The 19,089-nt window shown below is 43.4% G+C and overlaps 1 protein-coding gene across 4 annotated transcripts in view; it reads right to left on the bottom strand.

Moving 5' to 3' along the window:
- The window catches only part of ZNF346 (zinc finger protein 346), a 38,206-nt gene that overhangs the window by 8,240 nt on the left and 10,877 nt on the right, over positions 1 to 19,089 (bottom strand). For 2 of the 4 annotated variants that reach the window (XM_012787312.3, XM_075998414.1), the window contains exons 2-5: positions 12,210 to 12,313; positions 11,566 to 11,658; positions 9,269 to 9,413; positions 4,861 to 5,094 (exon numbers count right to left, since the gene is read on the bottom strand). In XM_012787312.3, coding sequence (XP_012642766.1) covers positions 4,861 to 5,094; positions 9,269 to 9,413; positions 11,566 to 11,658; positions 12,210 to 12,313 — 576 coding nt within the window. The remainder of the gene's footprint in view (positions 1 to 4,860; positions 5,095 to 9,268; positions 9,414 to 11,565; positions 11,659 to 12,209; positions 12,314 to 19,089) is intronic. The other 2 variants (XM_012787313.2, XM_012787315.2) reach the window with 2 other exon arrangements.

Below are 19,089 nucleotides of genomic sequence, written 5' to 3'. Positions count from 1 at the left end.
TGAAGTCTACAGTGTCAATCTATCTTTACAAAAGACAAGATATAAACTGGTTACATACATGTTTTCCAAATTGAGTTCATAGAGGGTTTATAATCTGCCTTCTCCTCAAATCCAAGTCCTTCTGAAAATCTTTTTTTTTGTTTTTGTTTTTTACTTTTGAGACAGAGTCTCGCTTTGTTGCCCAGGCTAGAGTGAGTGCTGTGGCATCAGCCTAGGTCACAGCAACCTCAAGCTCCTGGGCTCAAGCTATCCTCCTGCCTGAGCCTCCCGAGTAGCTGGGACTACAGGCATGAGCCACCATGCCCAGCTAATTTTTTCTATATATATTAGTTGGCCAATTAATTTCTTTCCATTTATAGTAGAGACAGGGTCTTGCTCTTGCTCAGGCTGGTTTCGAACTCCTAAACTCGAGGAATCTGCCCGCCTTGGCCCAGAGTGCTAGGATTACAAGCGTGAGCCACCTTGCCTGGCCCGAAAATCTCTAACTTTACAATGAATGTGCAGAACACCTGACCTTAAAGCACTATTACTGGGCTTGACTGCTATCCACATCTCTGGTTGATAATATACAAATTAGTTTGAGAGTCTTTATTTATTCCACATAAGGACCGAAAAAGAAGGAAAAAAAAAAAAAAAGAGAGAAAGAAAAAGAAGGCCTCCCACAATATTTTCCTGTGTGTGTTTGAAATAACTAGCATAAAATGAACATGAAATTCAGTAACAGTTTTTATTACTACTGATTAGTCAGTAAGTTATTTCTGAGGGGAGGGAAGATACTTTGCTGGTTCAAATTTAAAAGAACCCGACAAGGCCAAATATAAGTTATAAAAACTAAAACAGGACCTTTGGAACCAGCATCTGTATTTTGTTTTTGTTTTTTTTTGTTTTTGTTTTTTTTCTCTTTTAAAACTACCGACAAAGTAGAAATTTTTATTTATTTATTTATTTTTTCCTAGCATCTGTATTTTGTGACTCACGATCAGTATTTTTCATAGAAAACATCAACATTACTTCTTTGCCGCCAAAGACATAGAGTCCATTTTCAGTTTCCACACATTTATGGAGAAACTGTCTCAAGTTCTAATGCCCAAATTTTCAGGGATAACTATATGAATGAGGTCTTAAAAAATAAAGTACAGGCCGGATGTGGTGGCTCACACCTGTAATCCTAGCACTCTGGGAGGCCGAGGCAGGCGGACTGCTTGAAGTCAGGAGTTCGAAACCAGCCTGAGCAAGAGCGAGACCCCGTCTCTACTATAAATACAAAGAAATTAATTGGCCAACTAATATATATATAGAAAAATTAGCCGGGCATGGTGGCCCATGCCTGTAGTCCCAGCTACTCGGGAGGCTGAGGCAGGAGAACTGCTTGAGCCCAGGAGTTTGAGGTTGCTGTGAGCTAGGCTGACGCCATAGCACTCACTCTAGCCTGGGCAACAAAGCGAGACTCTGTCTCAAAAAATAAATAAATAAATAAATAAAGTATAAAATCTTAAATATTAGTAAAGCTATTTCAACAAAATTGTTTACTTTTCAGAAAGGTATTTTTACCATAAAGAAGCTATTATATTACTTAATTTATAGAATCATTTTTACCCAGAATTCTAAGTAAAATAAATTAGTTAGCTTCATTTGAAATGAAGTTAGGTCTTTCTGTTCTGGAGTGATAAATTCTACCTGAAATCATTACAGTAGTCTCCCTTAACTGCAGTTTTGTTTTCCATGGTTTTAGTTAGCTAGGTCAACTGCGGTCTAAAACTGTTAAATGAAGAATTCTAGAAATAAACAGTTCATAAGTCTTTTTGTCTGTTTGTTTTCTGTTTGCTCTGTTACCCTGGCTAGAGTGCAGTGGTGTCATCACAGCTCACTGGAACCTCAAACTCCTAGGTTCAAGCAATTCTCCTGCCTCAGCCTCCCAAGTAGCTGGGACTACAGGTACACGCCACTATGCCCAGCTAATTTTTTATATTTTTTGTAGAGACGTGGTTTCGCTCTTGCTCAGGATGCTCTTGAACTCCTGGCCTCAAGCAATCCTCTCATCTCAGCCTCCCAGAGTGCTAGGATCATAGGTGTGAGCCACTGCACCCAGACACAATTCATTAAGCTTTGAAGTGTGCCACTCTGAGTAGTGCAATGAAATCTCATGCTGTCCCACTTTGTCCTGTCAAGGATGTGAATCATCCCTTTGTCCGGCATGTCCTATCTGCTCATTAATTGCTTAGGCATTTTGGTTATCAGATAGAAAAAACACAGTATATATTTGTGTTTGGTGCTATCTATAGTTTCAGACGTCCATTGGTGGGTCTTGGAACATATCACCCATGCATAAGGAGAGACTAGTGTATTCTAAAGATGTCTTAGTATGTCACAAAATGTTGTCAAAATGCATACAGATTTTTGAAATGCTTTATGGGTACACCTGGAATGTACAATAAAAAGAAGGGAGAATGAAAAACAAAGGCCATATGTACTTGCTATTAAATTAGAACTAACTGATGAGCACATATGTGCACAGAGGGAAATAAAACTCAGTGGAAATCAAGCAGGGGGAAGGGAGGAGGAGGGGATGGGCAAAAAACTACCTAATGAGTATAATGGACACTATCTGGGTGATGGGCACACTTATAACCCTGGCTCAAGCATAACAAAATCAGTACACATAACCAAAAACATTTGTTCCCCGGTAATATTAATATTTTTAAATTAAGAAAAGGAAATATTTCCCCCATTCATAGCAAACAAGACTTTCAAACAGGAATACATGTAAGAAAAACTATCATCAGGCCGGGCGCGGTGGCTCACGCCTGTAATCCTAGCACTTTGGGAGGCCGAGGCGGGCGGATTGCTCAAGGTCCGGAGTTCGAAACCAGCCTGAGTGAGACCCCGTCTCTACCAAAAATAGAAATAAATTAATTGACCAACTAAAAATATATATACAAAAAAAAAAAATTAGCCGGGCATGGTGGCGCATGCCTGTAGTCCCAGCTACTCGGGAGGCTGAGGCAGTAGGATCGCTGAGCCCCGGAGATTGAGGTTGCTGTGAGCCAGGCTGACGCCACGGCACTCACTCTAGCCTGGGCAACAAAGTGAGACTCTGTCTCAAAAAAAAAAAAAAAAAAAAAAAAAAAGAAAAACTATCATCAAGGCAGATTTTTTTCGTCTTCTAACAGTATAATATTCATAAAGGTTGAATTTCTTTCATATCCCTTATAATGATCTGAATGTATTATAATGGTCCCCACATTTTAATTTTTCCTGTAAGTGTGAAATTGGTCATCTTATAAAAAGGTTCAGATGAGACTGGGCACACTGGTGGCTCATGCCTGTAATCCTAGCACTGTGGGAGGCCAAGGTGGGAAGATTACTTGAGGTCAAGAGTTCGAGACCAGCCTGAGCAAGTGTGAGACCCCATCTCTACTAAAAATAGAAAAAATTAACCGGGCATGGTGGTGCATGCCTGTAGTCCCAGGTTCTTGAGAGGCTGAGGCAGGAGGATTGCTTGAGCCCAAGAGTTTGAGGTTGCTGCGAGCTAGGCTGATGCCACGGCACTCTAGCCCGGGCAACAGAGTGAGACTCTGTCTCAAAAAAAAAACCCAACTCTCCCCCCCCCCCCAAAAGAAAACAGTATTAAAACTACTAAAATACACTGAACACTGTTGAGTAAAAGTTAAATGTACACTTGATAAGAGCAAAGAATTCATCCTTTTCTAGTGAATGGTAAGTAGATCCTGCAAGATAGGTCAAGGTTTCAGTACTTTCTCTCTCGTGCGCGAGATGCTCCTTGATTTACAATGGGGTTACATCCAGATAGACCCATCATAAATTGAAAATATTGTAAGTCAAAAATGCATGGCTGGTTGGGGGCTAATTTGGAGCTGTGTCTCACTGACACTGCCCAGTGATGAAGGAGAAGTATGATTTCTACTGAATGCCTATTGATTTTGCACCGTCATAAAGTCAAAAAATTATAAAGTTAAACAATCATAAGTTGGGGACTCTGTGTGTGTATAGGTTTAGTAATTTTTCTCGGTCCCTTGGTATCTCCTTCTTAATACAACCATGACCAGAGAACGGATGCAAAGCTTTAACACAGGGGATTAAGTTCTGCTGATATCAAGCAAGCTTTTCTCTTGAAGACAGTCCACTTTTGTGAAATAATAAAGTACGAATTGTCAGAACATGAGGTTCTGACCTAATCTTCTGAGGGTCCTTGGCCCAAATCTGGCTTGCAGACAAGTTTGATTCACATAGGGCTTAATTTTTTAAAATTTAGTGGCATATTTTAAAATCAGAGGAATGTCTATACAAATCTGGTTTTCCAGAATCTTTTGAAAAAATAAAAGAGATGGTAAGAACTGTCTAGAGCTGGCCAGGAGTGGCACTCACTCTTCAACCCTTCCTGGCTCTCACTCATTTAAAAAATTTTCTAGGCCAGGTGTGGTGGCTCACACCTGTAATCTGAGCACTTTGGGAGGCCAATGCAGGAGGATTGCTTGAGGCCAGGATTCAAGACCAGCTTAGGAAGAAATATAGTGAGACCCCCATCTCTACAAAAAATAATTTAAAAAAATTCACTGGGTTTGACGGCATGTGCCTGTAGTCCTACCTACTTGGGAGGCTAAGGCAGGAGGATCTCTTGAGCCCAGGTGTGGGAGGCTGCAGTGAGCTATGATCATGCTGCTGCATTCTAGCCTGGGTAACAGTGAGACCCTGTCTCCAAAAAAAAAAAAAAAAAAAAATTTCCTTTCTGGCTTCTGTAGGCAAATCCTGCTTTACAAGACCTAAGGAGGAAAAGCACAGACTGGGCTGGGCTGAGGAGCTGCAGTGGTCCAGCTCTGGATGTGAGCTGGGCCCTCTCACCTGAAAAGTCAGTGACAGCAGAGTCCGCCAGGCGCCCATAACGTGCCATGAGTTTGAGCTTGGTCTCCTGTTTCCTGTGTTTCTTGCCCACATAATGCTGTTGAGCCATGACAGGGTCATTGAAGGTCGCGTGGCAGAGGCTGCAGAACTTGTCTGGGTCTATCATCTCTCTATTCTGGTGCAGGGCTAAGGTGGAGGCCACAAGGAAAGGATTTGTAAGGCGTTTCGACAGAGCTGCGGCGAGAGAGTTCAAACAGAAACAATGAAAAAACCCAGAAGGTGCCAGGCTTTCAAGTATGCTGAACAGAAAGAAAGGCGGCGTCACTAGTTAGTCACACTTGCAGATGTGGAACTGCCTGTGTGAATCACACAGTGAGCACCTTCTCTAATTGGGAAAACTGGGAAGATTTGGGGGAGCCCAACGACCAGCTATTTTGTTTAGCAGCTTTCCCTACTCCAAGCACATAAATCCTGATTTTCTCACATTCTGAAGAGGCTCTAAACTTCTGCTATCAAGTTGCCAAATTACAACAGACTAGAGATATATATATTTGCAAGTCTTTTCATCCCTCAGAATCCACTGGAACTGTACAGCTAGTGGAACAAGAAGTTTAGGAATTTTATGCCCATCCTCAAAGTACTCCAGAGCTGGGAACCAATGCATGGATGTAGAAACTGAGGTCCTGGAATGCATACAGGGCCACTGAGAAAAGGCAACCATGCTACGGATGCCTTTTAGGCTACACTGCATGCTAGGCAGAGTGGGGATAGAAGAGAATGACATTAACATTTAGTTATGCTTTTTGTACACAAAATTTCTCCATTGGTTCTCAGAACTACCCTAATAGGGTACGTATCATTTTGCCACATCACAGAAAAAAACCCGAGGTCCAGACAAGCAAAGTGACTGGCCCAAGATCGCCCAGCCAGTGAGTGAACCTGGATCTGTGCGATCCAAAAGCCCACGCCCTCTGCTATGCCAGGCTACCAGAGTGCGGCGAGAACACCTGAAGATGTGCATGCTTTTTCCTACAGATAACATCCCTGACTCTGCTCAGTTAATTCAGTTAATCAGAGCCTGGCGTGGGCACACGTGCGAGTCTCCTGTGTGCCAACGTCTGTCCTGATGCTGACTGAATGTTGCAACGCTGCTTCATAAAGTGGATGCCATGACTCACGAACCAGTCCATGCAGTTGGAATGGTACCAGCCTAGCAACTGTTGCTTTCAAAATGTGGGGCCAGACCCCTCCCAGCAGCGCGGGAGGGGCGGAGCTCAGCAGCATTCCCAGATAGATGAGGTGGCTCAGATGCTCTTTTATCCCTATTCCACTTCAAACGGGCAGTTTTGAGGATTTTTAGCAAGCCATAAGAAATTTGCTGGCTTTTCCCATGAGTTTTCCAGTATAGGAAATCTCAATGTCTCTGGCCATTGACTTTGTTTTGGCAAGTCACTCCAAAAGTAATGTACATGTTGTAGAATATTTTATATGAGAAAATATTCAGTTTGTGGTATTGTGCGAAACAAAAAAAGCAGGTTATACAGTAATCTGTTTCTTATGTCCTCCACAACAACAAAAACACATAGGTGATTGCATGGAAAAAAGGTCAAATGCGTAAAGAGCGCTTTCCACTATTTTCCAGCTTTCTCACAATGAATGTATATTTTTGACATCAGAAAAGAGGTAATAATGGTCATTAAGAGACCAAGGTCATTCTTTAAAAGATACTGAAGAGAAGCATCAGAGCTAAGTTTTTAAGTAAAGCTGGAGGAACTGCTTAACGGACAGCCAATAAAGTGACAGCTATAGAGGCTTCTCTCTCAGGAAATAACCCAAAATGTGGAAAAAGTGTTCTTGGGGATGTTCACTATAGTGTTATTTATAACAACAAAAAAAGGGAGGGGGAAACTTAAATGTTCAACATTAGAGGTATGATTAAATGTGGTATGATGGAGTCTAAAACTGTTTATGAAAAGTTTTTAATAACATAGGGAAATATAAATGTTATATTAAATGAAAAAATATAAAAGGAATCATATCCAACATGATCATATCACTGTTAAAAGACACATGTGTAATCTATACATGTACACCAGTATTTTGAAAGGTCACCAACATATTAACAGTGTTTCTCTCTTTGTGGTAGGATTTGGGTAGCTTTAGCATTATTTGAACTGGAATTATCATGATGGGTATACATTGTTTTTATAAAAACAGTATGGTTATTTAAAGTATTCTATTTACATGTACATATACATGGAGTTAATCTAGATATATATAAAACAAATATACAAAGAGATATACACACATACACATAACAAAAGATTATAGGAGAAACAGTACTCCAAAATGTTAACAGTGGTTAAATTGGTAAATAGTAAAATCACGGGTAATTTTCTTTTCCATTTATCTCTATTTCCATATTTTCTACAATATGCTTGTATTACTTTTACATGAGAAAAATGTTTAATTTCAGAAATATAGGTATAAAGTCATGTAATAACATGGAAACGTGCTTAACTATAAAATTAAATGAAAAGTAAAAGCAGGATACAAATGGCACATGCACAATGATTACAACTATACAAAAACATACTTGCATGTGGCAAAGGCCAAAAATGAATATGGCCTTGAGTAAATAAGAAAATAATCTCTTGAGTAATGTTCTGAAGCAGGCCTATTACAGAGAATTTTCACATTTGTGGAAAGACATGTCTGCGACCTTATAAAGTTCCGTTCTCAAGTTTCCCTTGGCGGAATGCTTAAAACTTTTTGGTACAATAATTGGTACCAACACTGAATTTAAACAAAAGCAATTAGTACTGGTTATAAGTTAATGATGAATCAATCATAAGCAAGGCCAATGACATGATCCAGGTAATAGATGCCTGACCAACTACTGTATTTTACGGGGGAATTCTACTCATGAGCTATCTTACTGATGATAGTAACAATAATAGCAGCTGTCATTTACTGAGCATTTATTATGTCCTCGTTTTTTTATGAGCCATGCAGGAGACTTAATGTCCTAGGTTTTTTTTTTTGTTTTTTTTTTTGAGACAGAGTCTCGCTTTGTTGCCCAGGGTAGAGTGAGTGCTGTGGCATCAGCCTAGCTCACAGCAACCTCAATCTCCTGGGCTCAAGCAATCCTACTGCCTCAGCCTCCCAAGTAGCTGGGACTACAGGCACGTGCCACCATGCCTGGCTAATTTTTTCTATATATATATTAGTTGGCCAATTAATTTCTTTCTATTTATAGTAGAGACGGGGTCTCGCTCTTGCTCAGGCTGGTTTCGAACTCCTGACCTCGAGCGATCTGCCCGCCTCGGCCTCCCAGAGTGCTGGGATTACAGGCGTGAGCCTAGGTTTTTAATACATATTATTTTATCCTCATAACCTATGAAGTAGATAGTATTATTAACATTTTATAGGTGAGGAGACTCAGACATGAAGAAGTCATACAAATGGCATATAGCAGTGCCAGGATTTAAAGCTGGGTCCCAGCGACTTCAAAGTCCCATATTCTGTTGTTTAGTATCACAAATAACTAGATTTGAGTGAGATGAAAGGGCATAATTATGAGAGATTTTTCACCTTATCTTCAAAGCCTTCCAAAATGTCAGTAAAACAAAAAGGTTAATAGTATTATTAATAGCGAAGTCTACTTCTTGGTCCAAAATAGAGAAGCAAAAATCGCCAGGAAAAGAAAGAAAGATCAAAGAACTTTTACTCTTAACTAATTATGGTTAGCAGAGCTTAAAACTCCAGAAAGTTAGGAGTTAATGAGATGAAAGTGAGGGCTAAGCCCCAGTGGTGACGAGATAAAGGGGCTACTTTAGAAGTCACCGCACTGGGATGAATTCATGCCAGCTACAAACGGCTTGCTGGGCAGTGGTAGCAGCACTAAAGTGTTCAGCTTTGAAAGGCAAGTCCCTGTCTTGAGGAGAACAGGCATTATTTGAGGATTAAAGTGAGCAGGGCATAACCTGAGTAAAGAAAAAAGACAAGCATTTAGCTTTCAACTTGGAACACATAGTAATAAGGGCAGGTGGATGCTGGGATGGAAAGCCCTAAGTAGGAGAGGTAGAAGATGGAATGTTCTCACAGTATGTGTGATCTGGAGGACTTTGATACTCTTGAGTTACAATCATTAGTCAGGACAAAAGCTCAGCCTAAGAAGCTTCTACAGTGAAAAACTGATATAACCAAAGAAAGGGAGGTGGCGTGAGCACAACTCTGAGGCTGCATTTCAAGGAAGCTGGGTCTACTTCAGTATTTTTATGGGTTCTCAAAAGCAGTTCAACCTCTCCAAGTCTGTGGCCCCAGTTAGCATTTCTGGGAGCACCTGGCAATGGTGCCCTAAGGACAGGAGGGGTCCCAATACAGCACTACTCAGGAAAACCAGTACCTTCCACCTTAGTGGATTGCTGCTTCAGCTTTAAGTTCTTTGCGTGGGTCTTCCCCAGGTAATGCGACTGGGCCACGACAGGGGAGGAAAAGGTCATGTTACAGATGGGGCAGCACTGGTTCTTGTCTTTGCTTCTGCTGCTCTTCTGGTTGGGAGAAAGAACACAGGTCTGATCATGCCACTGCCCAGCCAGAAAATCCTCAATGGTTCCCCACTGCCCATAGGCGCATGGGCATTTATGGCCCCCTTCACACATTAACGGAAACCTACTTTCTGGATTCTTCTCCAGCTACTTCATCCCAAGCTCTACTCACCATCCCCCACTATTCTGTGTTGCTTCCTTGCTTTGCTTGGGCCATTCCTGCTATCTTGAATATTCATCCTTCTTTTCCTGCTTGGCATTATTATGTCTGCTTAGCCTTCAAAGCCCAGTTTAAATATCAGCTTTTCTTCTGGGATAATTCTACCCAGAAAAATCATTCAGCAAACAATAATCAAGCCCCTTTGTATATGTATTTCAGCAAGAATTATTCTTGCTTCTCCTTTTACTCCTAGAGAACATTAAATAGACCTCTATCATACCACTTGCCACCTACACTGACAGTGTCATAGCTTAGGAGACTTTTCTGTGAACTCAACTGCAACATTTGGGTGTGGACTATCCGACTCATCTTTGTTTCCTATCTCTTGCGCCCTGCTGGAGTCTGGCACACAGTCAATGCTCAGGGTTTGTTGAACAAGCAGATCGTTGAGTTTTATTTTTGATTATGATTAGGCTAGAAAACAACGTATTTCAAGCCTATTTTTTTTTTTTTCTTTCTTTTTAGTGCATCAAAGCTGTCATAAGGCCTATTTTTTTTTTTTGAGACAGAGTCTCGATTTGTTGCCCAGGCTAGAGTGAGTGCCGTGGTGTCAGCCTAGCTCACAGCAACCTCAATCTCCTGGGCTCAAACAATCCTGCTGCCTCAGCCTCCCGAGTAGCTAGGACTACAGGCATGCACCACCATGCCCGGCTAATTTTTTCTATATATATTAGTTGGCCAATTAATTTCTTTCTATTTATAGTAGAGACGGGTCTCGCTCTTGCTCAGGCTGGTTTTGAACTCCTGACCTCGAGCAATCCTCCCGCCTCGGCCTCCCAGAGTGCTAGGATTACAGGCGTGAGCCACCACACTGGGCCTTTCAAGCCTATGTTAAGGGGCTCCCAACATCTCTTTGAGAAAGTCTGATCTCTGAATGGGGGTATTCATTCAGCATTTGTCAACCTTGGCACTGTTTTGGGCTTGATATTGTTGGTAGTGGTGGCGTGGGGGAGGCGGACGGGCAGTAGGTAGCTGCTTCAATCTCATTTGAACTACTGAGCCATCCATCCTGAGAGTTGAAGAACCAAGGTGTAAAGATATAAAATGACTTGCCCAGGGTCACACACTTGATCTTGTCTTCCTGAGTTCAAATGAGTCCAGTGAATTTCAAGAAGGGACAAGCAAGGCCCTTCCAAACCTATGGCCACTATAATAGGAGGCAGCAGTTTATAGAGTAAACTTTTATTTATTGAGCATGTACTAGGAATTGGAATTTTACTTCACAATACGCTGAAGAGGTAGGAATCAACTCCACTTTATGGGTGAAGTTTGGGGAGATCAAATGACTTGACCAGTAAGCTGCAGAGCCAACCCTGAGCCCTAGTCCGCTGACTTCTCACCCCATGATGTTTGCAGAGCCTCCCACTGGACAAAGATAATGGTACTTCTGAAGGGTTTGGGTTGTTTCAGCATAATTCTCACAGTATTTCTGCGCCAAAAAGCAAACCTCTCAATTAAGAGTAGGCATTTGGAAAGGGTTCCTTCTACTTGCTTCTTCAAAACATTCAAGTGCTGACCTCAGTTCTTTTCCCTGGCTCTCAAGAAAGCAAGTAGCCTTGCTTTGTTCTACATTCTCTCCTTGAGCAGTGAGTGGGCCAAGCTTCTTGTTCTGCTCCAACAAACCACGAGGTGGTAATGCATGACAACGGCTCTACTACTGAGTCCTTACTATGTGCCAGGCTCTCTTTCGGGCGCTTTTTATAAACCTTCCCTCATTTTAGTGAAGAAAAATCCTGAAAGATAGTTGACATTAGCATCCTCATTTCTACAGAGGAAGAAATCAAGGCTCAGAGAAGTAATAAGCTGGCCCAAGCCACACAGCATGGCTGGGATTGGAGGCCACGTCAGTCTGACTCAAAGCCCATGCTCTTCACCACGGCGACCTGCCACCGGCTTCTCCAGGAAGGGAGCGGCTCAACATGGCAGCTGGATTACCTGATCTGAGTCTAGCTTCTTCGTTTCCCCCTTTAATGTCTCCATTCCATGGATTGCTAGGTATCTCTTCACTTTGTTGGCATGTTTTTTGCTCTGCAAAAACCCAGGAAAAAGATCAAAGATAGCCAAATGCCATTTCATATCTAAGGCACTCAAAAACACTTACTAGATTTTCATCTGATTTATCCTCACAGATATTTCTGAGGAAGAGAGGGCTGGGGAAGAAACTTAGTTTATTGGGTTCCTATTCTGCGAGCGAGGCACTTCACAGCTATCAAATTTCATCTTCACAACAATCTATGAGAAAATTATTATCATCTCTATCTTACAGATAAGGAAACTGAGGCTGAAAATGATGGAGGTTTCTTGCCCAAGATGAGTAGCAGAGTTGTGACTCAAAATCACGTCTATTTAAAGCCAAAGCTCATACTTTCTACTATGCCAAGCTCCGAGGAAAGATAGACAGATAACGATCCTGGTTTGGATGGGAGAGATGAGAGTCAGAGAAATTAAGTCAATCTTCAAGTCACAAGGCAACATGCATGGGGGCAACATCTGGGTGGCTAAGAAGCAATTACAGCTCACCGTGCAAGCCAGGGAGAAGTGGGGGCTTGGCACTGCGTCCGGAAAGCGCGGTGACATACCTGGTAGTGTGCCAGCTTCTGGGACTCAGAAATGAGCAAGGCGCAGCACACCTTACACTGGGTGTTGGTGAAGAGACACTGGTTCTTCTCGATCATGTGCTCCACTACACAAGGAAAAATAAAAAATCTTTAAGTTACTAAAAAGACTACCTCGACAGCACTGTCTCTGAACCCTGCCTCAAACACAGGCACCGAGTAACGGGATGCCATGCTAGTACACAGGCAGACCCCGGCCACCCTCCCCTAATCATGACTGATGCTGTCTTCTCACAGCACCTGCACTATTACTTACTCCATAATTTTATGTATAGCCAAGTTACTGAGTGACTTCTTTTAAAAAAGGAATTCTCAGATCATAATTTAAGTGGATACCAATAAAAATAACTACAATAAAAATGAAATAATTCCACCAGATACTGGTGCCAGAGAAGAGCGGCAACTGTACAGAGAGGTTTAAAGATATGGGATATGGTGGTACTCAGCTAAGACTTCTTCCCAGATAGAACCAGGGGCACTGGAAAGACTTAAAAAGGGAATCATTTTCTTACTATTTTGAACTGACTTTGAAATATCTAAAAATTACATATTACAAGTTACACATTATAGGAAACATGGTATTAATCTGTGCTTAACTATGGGCCAGGAGAACAAAGCTTTACCTCTTTGAGGGAATAAAATCTCCCCCAAGGCATGAGTTCCATCATGGCACCAACAATCTGAGGCGGAGGCCGAGTACTTGGAGAGGAGGGCAAGCCCACATTTTAGATATCTAGTCTTGACCAAAAAGTGGTCAACATGCCCTGGGGAGAGGTTATTGGTGGGGAACTTTTGAGACGCCTCTTCCTACTCCACAAGATCTAAAGCTTAGCTATGCCAGCCCTTCTGGGCAGAAGAGTTGTTGTCTGGCTGTATTTTTTCTTTTCTCTTTTTGAGACAGAGTCTCACTCTGTTGCCTGGGCTAGAGTGCTATGGCATCAGCCTAGCTCACAGCAACCTCAAACTCCTGGGTTCCTGCCTCAGCCTCCCAAGTAGCTGGGACTATAGGCATGTGCCACCATGCCCGGCTAATTTTTTCTAATATATTTATAGTAGGCCAATTAATTTCTTTCTATTTTTAGCAGAGACAGGGTCTCGCTCTTGCTTAGGCTGGTTTCGAACTCTGACCTTGAGCAATCCACCTGCCTCAGCCTCCCAGAGTGTCTGGCTGTATTTCTGCCCCTTAGTATCTTGTTTATTTCCTCATTTTTCTCCTACCATGTTTGGTAAATTTTTGTGAAACACCTTGCCTCCCTTGGCTCTCTGCAGAGAAACCAAGAAAAGTGGTTTTATGAACACAGTTGGGCCAGAGCTTTTTTTTTTTTTTTTTTTTTTTTTTTTGAGACAGAGTCTCACTTGTTGCCCAGGCTAGAGTGAGTGCCGTGGTGTCAGCCTAGCTCACAGCAACCTCAAACTCCTGGGCTCAAGCGATCCTCCTGCCTCAGCCTCCCAAGTAGCTGGGACTACAGGCATGCGCCACCATGCCCGGCTAATTTTTTCTATATATATTAGTTGGCCAATTAATTTCTTTCTATTTATAGTAGAGACGAGGTCTCGCTCTTGCTCAGGCTGGTTTCGAACTCCTGACCTTGAGCAATCCGCCCGTCTCGGCCTCCCAGAGAGCTAGGATTACAGGCGTGAGCCACCGCGCCCGGCCTGGGCCAGAGCTTTTTAAAGGAAGGTCACAAGCTTCTCACAATGAGAAGCCCACAAGGGGAAAATGACACCCAGGGTCCAAGTCCAGCCATTCCTTCCTTGCCTGGAGATTGTGGATTTTTTTTTTTTTTTTGAGACAGAGTCTTGCTTTGTTGCCTAGGCTAGATGAGTGCCATGGCGTCAGCCTAGCTCACAGCAACCTCAATCTCCTGGCTCAAGCAATCCTTCTGCCTCAGCCTCCCAAGTAGCTGGGACTACAGGCATGCGCCACCATGCCCGGCTAATTTTTTTTATATATATATATTAGTTGGCCAATTAATTTCTTTCTATTTATAGTAGAGACGGGGTCTCGCTCTTGCTCAGGCTGGTTTCGAACTCCTGACCTCGAGCAATCGGCCCGCCTCAGCCTCCCAGAGTGCTAGGATTACAGGCGTGAGCCACCACGCCGGGCGTGGATTTTGTTTTGTTACCTTTAATGGGGTTCCTTTTCAAGGGTATTCAGAATCTGACTCCTGAAGACCAAACAGGAGAGGGACCATGTCATTTACGACTTTGTATCCCAATTACTTGGTACAATACTATACCCACAGCAGGGGATATGGTGGTACCTGCCGAATGAATAACATGCCCCTCTCTGCTGGAACCCACTCTCTGGCCTCAGAAAGTATACTCACATGGAACGCACACGTGTGTTCTGAGTGCCTTCTATGTGTCAGCACGGGGCTGAGTGCTGGGGCCACCCCAACAAATAAGAAAGGGTATAAAGTAAATAAATAAGATGAAGACAGAGAATTAGAAACGCTGTGAAAACAAGCAAACAAGCCTGGCACTGCGGCGAGTGCCTGTAGTCCCAGCTGAGGTGGGAGCTGAATTGGGAGGATCACTTGAGCATAGGAGTTCAAGGCTGCAGTAAGCTATGATCACACCACTGCAGTGCAGCCTGATGGACAGAGTGACTCTAAAACTAAATAAACAGGCCGGGCGCGGTGGCTCACGCCTGTAATCCTAGCACTTTGGGAGGCCGAGGCGGGCGGATTGCTCAAGGTCAGGAGTTCGAAACCAGCCTGAGCGAGACCCCGTCTCTACCAAAAATAGAAACAAATTAATTGACCAACTAAAAATATATATAGAAAAAATTAGCCGGGCATGGTGGCGCATGCCTGTAGTCCCAGCTACTCGGGAGGCTGAGGCAGTAGGATCGCTGAGCCCCGGAGATTGAGGTTGCTGTGAGCCAGGCTGACGCCACGGCACTCACTCTAGCCTGGGCAACAAAGTGAGACTCTGTCTCAAAAAAAAAAAAAAAAAAAAAAAAAAAAACAAAAAACTAAATAAACAAACAAAAACAAAAGAAAACAAGCAAAGTAAGTGGTAGAGAAAGACGCAGCAGGATAGTCAGCAAAGAGCACCAGAGGGAGGTGTCAGCCACCAGCAGCAGGGCTGCAGGAAGAGTGCTCCAGCCTGAAACAGTGTTAAGTCTCTGAGGCAGGGATGGGTTTCGCACGTTCAAGGCATGGAGAGAAGGCCAGCGTGGCCGGAGTATGGTGAATGGGGGAAAATGGTAGGAAATAAAGTTGGAGAGACAGCATGACATCTACTAGATCATGCTAAATAAATATAAGGTGTCACAAGCCACAATATGAACTACAGATTTCGTTCTTAGTGTAATGGGAGGTGACAAGATCTGATTTGTGCTTTGAAAAGATTGGGACTGGGTGTAGCAGATCACATTTGTAATCTCATCACATTGGGAGGCTGAAGTGGGAGGACTGCTTGAGGTCAGGAGTTTGAGATCAACCTGGGTAACACAGCAAGATTCTGTCTCCACAAAAAAATTTTTTAAATAAAAAAAAAATGATTACCCTGATAATTGTATCAGCAGACTGTATGCTGACAAAAATAGAAGGAGAAAGAACAGGAAGGAAGCTATTGCAGTCTTCAGGAAATAGATAATGGAACCTTGGACTACGGAGGTAGAGCAAAGTGGGCAGATTTGGAATTATGTTCTGGAAGTAGCTTTTTTAAATTATTATTATTATTATTATTTTTTTTTTTGAGACAGAGTCTCACTTTTGTTGTCCAGGCTAGAGTGAGTGCCGTGGCGTCAGCCTAGCTCACAGCAACCTCAAACTCCTGGGCTCAAGCGATCCTACTGCCTCAGCCTCCCGAGTAGCTGGGACTACAGGCATGTGCCACCATGCCCGGCTAATTTTTTTTTTTTATATATATATTAGTTGGCCAATTAATTTCTTTCTGTTTATAGTAGAGACGGGGTCTCGCTCTTGCTCAGGCTGGTTTTGAACTCCTGACCTTGAGCAATCCGCCCGCCTCGGCCTCCCAAGAGCTAGGATTACAGGCGTGAGCCACAGCGCCCGGCCAATTATTTTTTTTTTGAGAAAGAGTCTCACTCTGTTGCCTGGGCTAGAGTGCCGTGGCATCAGCCTAGCTCACAGCAACCTCAAACTCCTGGGCTCAAGCGATCCTCCTGCCTCAGCCTCCCAAGTAGCTGGGACCACAGGCATGCGCCACCATGCCCGGCTAATTTTTTGTATATATTTTTAGTTGGCCAATTAATTTGTTTCCATTTTTAGTTGAGACAGGTTCTTGCTCTTGCTCAGGCTGGTTTCAAACTTCTGACCTTGAGTGATCTGCCCGCCTTGGCCCCCAGGGTGCTAGGATTACAGGCGTGAGCCACTGTGCCCGGCCTGGAAGTCGCTTTGACATCCAACCAATTTCTTAGAATGGATGTTGGGGTAAGGGTGAAGGAAGAAAAGGAATCAAGGATAACTCTTATCACAGTTTTTTTTTATTTTTATTTTTAAAATTTCTTATTACTTTAGACATCCAAGTTGTGTTATTTTAATTTATATTTTTGAGAGACAGTCTCACTCTGTTGCCTGGACTAGAGTGTCGTGGTGTCATCATAGCTCACAGCAACCTCAAACTCCTGGGCTCAAGTGATCCTCCTGCCTCAGCCTCCTGAGTAGCTGGGACTACAGGCATGCGCCACCACACCTGGCTAATTTTTCTATTTTCTTTTTTGTAGAGACGGGGGTCTCACTCTTGCTAAGGCTGGTCTCAATCTCCTGGCCTCAAACAATCCTCCCACCTTGGCCTCCCAAAGTGTTAAAATTACAGGCATGAGCCACAGTGCCCAGCCTCTTATTAGGTTTTGAACTTGAGCAGCTGAATAGATTAGAATTGAAGGAAGACAGCCTTGGGGGAGAAATTAAAGACTTTTCCTTCAGCTGTGTTAAATGTGAGTGGTCTATCAGAAATACGGTGGAGGTAAGTTGGAGATTCATATCTGTCAGTCAGTTGAAGCTCAGGAGGGAGGTTAGAGCTAGAGATATAAATCAGGAATCATCAGCATATCAACCATATCTAAAGCTACGGGACTGGAAGAGAATATCGAGTGTAGATGAGGGAGAAAAATGTCCCGGAACTGAGTCTTGGAACCCTCCAAATTCTGAAGTCAGGTGGAAGTGAAGCTGCATATAAAACAAGGTGAGTACAGGGTAGGACTTCTGGCTGTGGCAGAGTGAGGAGATCCTCTCCCTCAAAAGCAACGACAGGCCGGGCGCGGGGGCTCCCGCGTGTCATCCTAGCACTCTGGGAGGCCGAGGCGGGCAGAACGTTTGAGCTCAGGAGTTCAAGACCAGCCTGAGCAAGAGCGAGACCCCGTCTCTACTATAAACAGAAAGAAATTAATTGGCCAACTAATACATATAGAAAAAATTAGCCGGGCATGGTGGCGCATGCCTGTAGTCCCAGCTACTCGGGAGGCTGAGGCAGAAGGATCGCTTGAGCCCAGGAGTTGGAGGTTGCTGTGAGCGAGGCTGATGCCACGGCACTCACTCTAGCCTGGGCAACAAAGTGAGACTCTGTCTCAAAAAAAAAAAGAAAAAAGCAACTACAAAACCAGAAAAAATTGACAAAAACAACCATTTCAGCACTCCAGAAACTCATCAATGGTACTCAACAATCTGAGAAGTATTTATGCTTGCAAAACTGCTGAATTTAGGGTAAGTAGGAACAGTAGGAACCTGTGGCTTTCTTAGTGGGGTTGCTCTTACCCCTTCCTGCACTCATTCAGAGCAAAAGTTCTGCCAAGAAGCGGCAGGCTGAGAATCAACAGCTTCCCCACGGAAGGACGGAAACCACTTGGTTTGGAGTGGCAGGCAATGTCTACATGTAGAGATACTGGTGGAAGTGATGATCTCCAAGGCACTAAGAAGCAACAGCCATAGACACAACTAGCCTGACGCGTGGTCATGCTGGGGAAACTGCATCCCTGGCAAAGGCTGTGTGGCAGTGGAGACCTGAAAGGGCCCAAGTTAGCCACACACTCCTGGCCTGCCCTGAGGCTATGCACATATGCACAAGAGATGCAAAAGGGCCCAGTGAATAGTAAAAGCCAGGGTAAGCTTGAACATGGCCTGAACTTTGAATACGCTACATGGAGACCTTATTGGCTCCAGATGTTTAGAATAAGCTCTGTTGAATCACTAGCTGACCTAATCACAAGCAACACAGACACATGGAGACAGAAATTATAAAAAAGCACCAAATTGGGAATATTTGCTTTTAAACTCCTCAGCTACCATGTAAGCAGTCTGACTTCTCTGAGGCCACCAAACTGTAAGGAAGCCCAAACTATTCCATGTATGAAGAGCACATGGAGAGTCCCTGACACTACATGAAAAGAGAGATGCCTGGCCAGCCCCCAGAAGCTCTATCCATCTGTTGTTTCAGCTCTAGCTGCCATCTGACTGCAACTCATCATCTGTTCCGATGACTGCGAATCAGAACTATCTAGTCAAGCATTTCCCAAATTCCTGATCCACAAAAACCGAGAGGTTCATGAGCTTGGAGGAAGCTAAGGCCCGCAGAGGGAAACAGAACTTACACAAGTTATCAGAATCCTGAGATGGCCTGACTGCACATCCCTAATTGTCCTGATATCCACATACAACTTTAATCCAACTACCAACTAACTCCCAAGGGCCGAAAAGGCATGATACAGAAAATGAGGTGCTTAGGAAACTGTTGGAGAGGCTGAGGAACAGGCCTATAGAATCATCTCTAGGAATAATGCATAAATGCTACAACAAGCAATCTACAGTCTCTGAGGTCTTCTTCATGGCTTTGCTAGAGCAAGCTGCTTTACTGTCATTGAACCTCCCTCTCA

The sequence above is a fragment of the Microcebus murinus genome, chromosome 28, assembly GCF_040939455.1.
Source record: "Microcebus murinus isolate Inina chromosome 28, M.murinus_Inina_mat1.0, whole genome shotgun sequence".
NCBI classification, from domain to species: Eukaryota; Metazoa; Chordata; class Mammalia; order Primates; family Cheirogaleidae; genus Microcebus; species Microcebus murinus.
This window is presented reverse-complemented; position numbering and strand designations above follow the sequence as displayed.